This window comes from Theobroma cacao, chromosome 5 (assembly GCF_053813885.1).
Source record: "Theobroma cacao isolate CCN51 chromosome 5, ASM5381388v1, whole genome shotgun sequence".
In the NCBI taxonomy this organism is placed as follows: Eukaryota; Viridiplantae; Streptophyta; class Magnoliopsida; order Malvales; family Malvaceae; genus Theobroma; species Theobroma cacao.
The window spans coordinates 33,793,276-33,799,346 of record NC_142643.1 but is presented as its reverse complement, the minus strand read 5'-3'; the positions used below and the strand labels follow the sequence as shown (position 1 = coordinate 33,799,346).

Below are 6,071 nucleotides of genomic sequence, written 5' to 3'. Positions count from 1 at the left end.
TTTGCCCCTAGAATGGAAAAGTATCATTCACCCCAGAAGTGGCAAGCCTTGAAAGCGATAGATAGAAGTGGCAATATGGCTGAATTGAAGAGGAGCAATTATGGACTTAATGCATTGTACTCTTTTTCCCTTTTGTCCAAATTTTGTCCCACTGAGTTTTTTCAGCTTAAGTTTTTAACGGGGCAGCAATAACACGTCCAATTAGGCCACCACAGTGGTTGTTCCATCCAAGGGAGACTGTTATGGAATATGGACATATCACACCATGTTAGACCAATTCAAATTAGAGTAAATTTGATAAATGATAAATGTATTATCCATATTCTAAATATTTCAAGATTTATCTACATGTGGAAATTATCTAGTTCATAATGTGGGATTTATCAAGAAGATAATGCAATTTAGAGATATATCTTATTAAGAGATTGTAATAGCCATTGATCTGTTAAGGGCTTCAATTATAAATAGGGGGTCACCCCACCCTCATTTGAAGAATTGTTATTTTACATTCCAAACATTGCTTTAGTAATACATAAAGAGCATTCTCTCAATATCTCTCTTTTCTTCTTGTTTTCATTATTTCTTTTACAATAGAATTATCTTTCTTGCAATTTTTTTATGAATTATTACAACATAAAGGGATAGTACAAAAAGATATCATTTAATATATATTACTACATATTAATGGTTTTTTTTGAAAAAAATTTTATTTATCTAAAATCTCAAATGAACTTCTCTTATAAGTTAAAAGTTTTGAAATTTTAAGAGCCAAACTCTTTGCATCTATTTTTGCAATAGAAAAACTCTTACATAAGTTGGTCTTATACTCACTATATAATAAATTTTAAAATTAAAACTATTAAAATATTTTATATATTTTGATAATAAAATATTATGAAATGGGCAAACCGTATATATCAAAGCTTGACTTTTGAGCTAAAAGAAAACATGATAAATTGACTTGATCTATAAATACCTTTTATCACGACAAATGTTTGGGTTCATATATGAGGTATTTAAGAAAAAAACCTTCAAAGATAAGATGTTTTTAAAAATAGCTCTATTTATAATTTTAACCGTTTTTAGTCAAGTTGGACAAAATTACCTTTAATGAAACCTTTTCATATTTAAGTACACATAATGATACACGTCATGCATATGATGTTACATGCAATGTTGAAAAATATTATTGTTACACGTCATGTAAAAAAATATGTTACATGCCATGGTTAAAAAAGGTTGTCATATGCTATATTGAAAAAAAATATTGTTGTTACACTCCGCGTTGAAAAAATATTATTGTTACACACCATGTTCAAAAATTTTTATTGCACTTTAATGCCTATAAAGTTATTGTTACTTGTAAATCAAAACTTTAAATCCTTTCAACTCTCTTCCTTTCTTTTTCTTTTTTTTTTGACAATTTAACACCGATTTTAATGTTTCTAACATGTTTTCATAAATTAAAACACAATTTTCCTTATCTAAGAAACCAGTTTTGGCTAAAAGTCGAAAAAAATTCCCTTTGAAACCCTAGGTTTATAAATTTCAAATTCTTGAGTTTAATGGTGTCTAGACCCTGAATTGATTTAATTAAAAGCTATTTCAAATATTTGTAATCATTTCTATTGTTTTAGTTTCATCCGAAACACTTAAAAATCAAATTTTTCAAATAGCCACCCACCTCAAGCACATCAAAATCATAGCTCGACGTCTTGAAAGCGCAAGAGAGAGAAATCGGGAGTACAGTAGAAGGATGCTAATGAGAGAAATCGATAAAATTAAAGAGAGCTAAATGGTGAGATAGAGAAATCGGAAGAACAGATGGAGAGAAATTGGAAGAACAGATGGAGAGAAATTGTGATGAATGATTTAATTTATTTGAAATGGTTTCAAGGGTATTTTTGTTAAGTCACGAATAAATATGAGTAAAACCAATTAATTTTATTTTGAGAGCTAATTTTGAAATCAAGTTATCAAAATGGTTATTTCTCACAATTTTCTCTTCATGTATTTTATCTTTGTGAACTGCATTAATTGAAAGATAAATTTAATTAGATGACTAAATAAAAAAATTAATGACGACTTATGTTTTACGTTGAGTAGTTGAATTATGCATGATGACAATTTAAATAAGTTAAGAGTAACGAGAGTTCTAATCTCAGCTCAAGTTTATTAAGAATATCAAAGTGCCTACATTTCGTTTCTGTTTCTCTCTCTCTCTATATATAGTTTACCCCATTTGTCAACACAACGCGGTAAGATGAGCGAATCTTATAGCAACCATTTCTTGAAAAATGTCAAATTACAGGCCTGTTGTGTGAGGCACGACCTTCGGCTTCCTTTTGGAATACTTTGGATACCATATTGACCATGATAAGAAAAAGAGCTCCTCCAGCAATTTTTTTTTTTAAAGTAAAGGAGTTATAATATTAATAAGGGCAAAGGTACATAGAAATATCATTAATATATTTTAAATTTCTCTAGAGGTATAAATAATTAATTACAAACGAACATCATATTTCGAATTTTATGCATCTCAATTTTGGCTACTTATTTGTAAATCAGAGTTATTTGTTGAATTTGACAATTCTCCATATGAGTTTTTACTCTCTCAATATTCAAAACAATTTTTCTCATTTTTTATGGAGCACAATAAGGGTCTATAATCCATTTCATCACGTTAATTGCTTTGACTCGTCTTTTTTTTTTTTTCATTTAAAAAAAATCCAATAAATTCGTATACTATATCTTTGTGGATTGCATTAATTGAATGATTCCTTTGTGATGCATCCACAAAATAAATATTTAGCTTGAATGATTTTTAAAGGATGAATTACGAGTAGAATAGATGTTGGCCCGGCCCTTAATTTCATGTTAATTACAGTAAACAAACAATAACGTATTATTAACATAATTTATATTTGTTTTTAAAAAAACATAATTTATATTTAAAACAAAGGCAGGATAGTTAAATAAAAAAGAGTGTATGGCAAAATGACGATCAGGGATAGGCTTGTCTTAATCCGTCGTAGCTTGTTGTGAGTCAGCTGACAATGTGCCCATCCACGGAGGTGGTAGCATCCCAGTTTGCTCATGAACCGTCTTAAACAAGGGCGGCAACATCCGGTAAACACCAGCAACCTCCTTCAATGCATTGCTACCATTACCATCCATTGCTTCAGATCCACCATTAGTCCAAATGCTAATCCTAGGCTGCAGTCCCCGAACGGCTTCAGCATTGATCTTAGCAATCTCTTGAAACATTCCACCATTGATCATCAAGTAATCCCTTAGGGCTGCGTAGTTGCCTCCCAACGCTTCTAAAAGGGTTCGTAGATAAACACCTTGCGCTTGTGCAAGTGCCATGAGTCCTTCCGCTTCTTTTTGCTTTGCATACAATTCTACATCAGCAACCCTTTGACGGCCGTAGAATGTTGCATCCGCAATTGCCTTTTGCGCAGCTGCCTCTTTTTCCTTCTCATACAGAATTGCCTCTGCTTGTTTCTGTTTCTGGTACAGTTCCCAATTTGCTTTTTGCACCTTCATTTTAAATAAAAAGGTCAACAGAGTTAGATAAGGAAAAATAGAATTGAAAAGGAGTTGCATAAATTTTTAAGAGAATTATCTTCACCTTGGTATCGTACTCAACACTTGCTTGGCTAAGAAACTCAGCCTTAAGCTTCTCAGTTCTGGTCAAAGCATTCATCCTCTCCACCTCTTTTTGCAACTCAGCTTCCCTCAGAGCAACTGCCTTGGAGGCCTCCACCTCCGCCACTTGCGCCTCCTTAGCCCAACCTGCCTTCTTCTTTGCCAAATCCGCATTAGCCTCAGCCAACTCAGCTTCTCTTTGGTTCTCGAAAACCTTCACCTCTGTCTTTACCCGTATCTCCTCCTTCTTCCCCTCTCCTTGCCTCTGTGTCGATATAATCTTCGTCTCCGCATCGATCCTTGCAGCGTTTTGCAGCGTTTGCCCTTCCCTCAGCTTGGACCCGATCTCTCCCTTCATTTTAGCCTCTGCGACATCCACTTTGGCCTGATTAGCAGCCTCCATTTGAGTCTTTTGACCCAAGTAAGAAAAATACTCATGTCCAGGCACATCCACAAGCTGTTTAACATTAGCATTGTAGATCAAAAGCCCAAACTGGTTGAGCTCAAGCTGGACTTTCTCAAAAACCTCTAGTTTGAACTCTTTGGTTCCTTTGAAAATCTCTTCCATGGTCATTGAAGCTGCTAGGACCCTCGTTTCTCCTTCAATGATACCTTGTACAAGCTCTTTAACATGGTTAGAGAGCTTGTCATGAGGAGAGATAAGCTTGGCATACTTGAGGAGGCTGTGCTCATCATCCACACGGGGTCCGATTGTGAAGACTGCTGGGAGAACGAAAGGGAGCTTCTCGGCACTCATGGCCTGGACTTCGAACGTGTAGTTTACAGGCGAGACGTCGAAGACAGTGCAAGACTGACCAGGGAGTATCCATGCCTTTTTGGCAAGCTTTATGTCTGGGATACCTATGCCAGTGATCACCAGAAATTCTGATGCATTTGCTACCTTATACATTATGTTTTTTTTTTCTTTCTTTTCACTCAATTACAGGGGAGAGGGATTGAGAGAAGAAAATATAAGTATTTGAGCCCACAAGTCTGGACAAACGAACAGAACCAGAACAACATATATATATATATATATATATTTAGCGGAAAGAATTAAAATATTCAAGAAAATCTTGTATAATATAAAATTGTATACATTGTAGAAAAATTGAAATTGTGTAATGAAATATATATATATATAAAGGTTAATCCTAATTTTATTTATAGTCTAACTCTAATGGACAGTATTAATAAGATATCGAAATGTAGATATACATCAAGGAGTCTATATAATTGATGTTAAGGCTTGACAAAGTCGCGTTTTGAATGGAGATTTTCTGATGTCTTTTGCCTCTTTGCCACAAGGAGAATCTCATAGTGTAGTTTCTCAGTTTGTTCGTAGTGAATTTATACATGTTTGAACTTTGAAGACTCAATGTGCTATGAAGTAAAAAAAATTAAAGTGTCAACTTGACAATAGAATTTTCCGTGATTTTTCCATACAAGTTACGCATGCAGGTAGCCAGCATACACACAATGCATGAATCATGAATGGATTCCATTTTCAGGATTCTTAATTTGTGCATTTTCAAGTGGTGGCAGGCTGCCTCTTTCCTTTTCAAATTCAATAACGCGTTGACATTTATGCCGGAATGGACAAAAGAAAAGAAATTTCATTGCTATGATTGAGAAAAGGATGGATAAAACAAGGGAAAACACGCATTTTCCTGGCATCTAGCAACGCTTGGTGTGACTTTTCTTGTTATGACCGCTAGTTTTATCAATTATGTCCAAAAACAATTCAAAAATATCCTACCATACAAATACATAAGTTACATGACAAAACCTTGATACGATTTAAATCAAGTTCATCTAGTTTTTTTTTTTATTAAATAATCCTATTTATTTATTTATTTAATTAGCATGTTGAATCAATTGCAATACTAATCCATCCAATCTGAATTCCGGAACCAAATGTTACCTAACTATATGATGGACTGATTTTAAGCCGGACGACCCACCCTTAGAATTGATTCACTTTTTTCATTTATTTCATTCCTTTTGCTGAACCTTAAGTCTAAATATGTAATACTTCATATTTAACATTTCTGTTTGGTGGATTAATTTTTTTTAAAAAAGTATGTGTTCGTAGTATTTTTAAACAAAATATAAATAAAAAAATGTTTTATGATGTTTGATTTAGATTTTAACTAAAATTTTACTTTCATTCAACCAAATATGAAAGAAAAAAACACATCGCACATTAAGTAATAAAACTTGCATATGAACCAAAAATTGAATTTTTTATTGTATAATTTGTTTAGAAAGAAACAAGAACGTGTACATCAACCCAACTTGTGGTATAGTCCAAATGGTGACATTGAAAGATGGGCTTGATTTAATAAAAGTTAAAAAATCTCTAAATTATTCAAAAAATTTTAAATAAATTTTTATTTTTTTATTATGTTCAATCAATT

General features: G+C 32.9%; 1 protein-coding gene across 1 annotated transcript; it reads right to left on the bottom strand.

Annotated features, from left to right (window-relative positions):
- Positions 1 to 2,881: 2,881 nt before the first annotated feature.
- On the bottom strand, positions 2,882 to 4,643 carry LOC18598913 (flotillin-like protein 4). The gene is made up of 2 exons (XM_007028647.3): positions 3,635 to 4,643; positions 2,882 to 3,543 (listed from the first exon to the last, which is right to left on the bottom strand). The coding sequence occupies exons 1-2, from the start codon at positions 4,559 to 4,561 to the stop codon at positions 3,022 to 3,024; spliced, it is 1,449 nt and encodes a 482-aa protein (XP_007028709.1). The 5' UTR covers positions 4,562 to 4,643; the 3' UTR covers positions 2,882 to 3,021.
- Between the last annotated feature and the right edge of the window lie 1,428 nt (positions 4,644 to 6,071).

What these genes read in the sequence shown, in the direction of transcription:
- LOC18598913 (XM_007028647.3), bottom strand. Translation starts at nt 4,561, where the DNA reads ATGTATAAGGTAGCAAATGCATCAGAATTTCTGGTGATCACTGGCATA. An exon ending in GTGTTGAGTACGATACCAAG is followed by an intron (nt 3,544 to 3,634) that starts GTGAAGATAATT and finishes TTTAAAATGAAG; the next exon opens with GTGCAAAAAGCAAATTGGGA.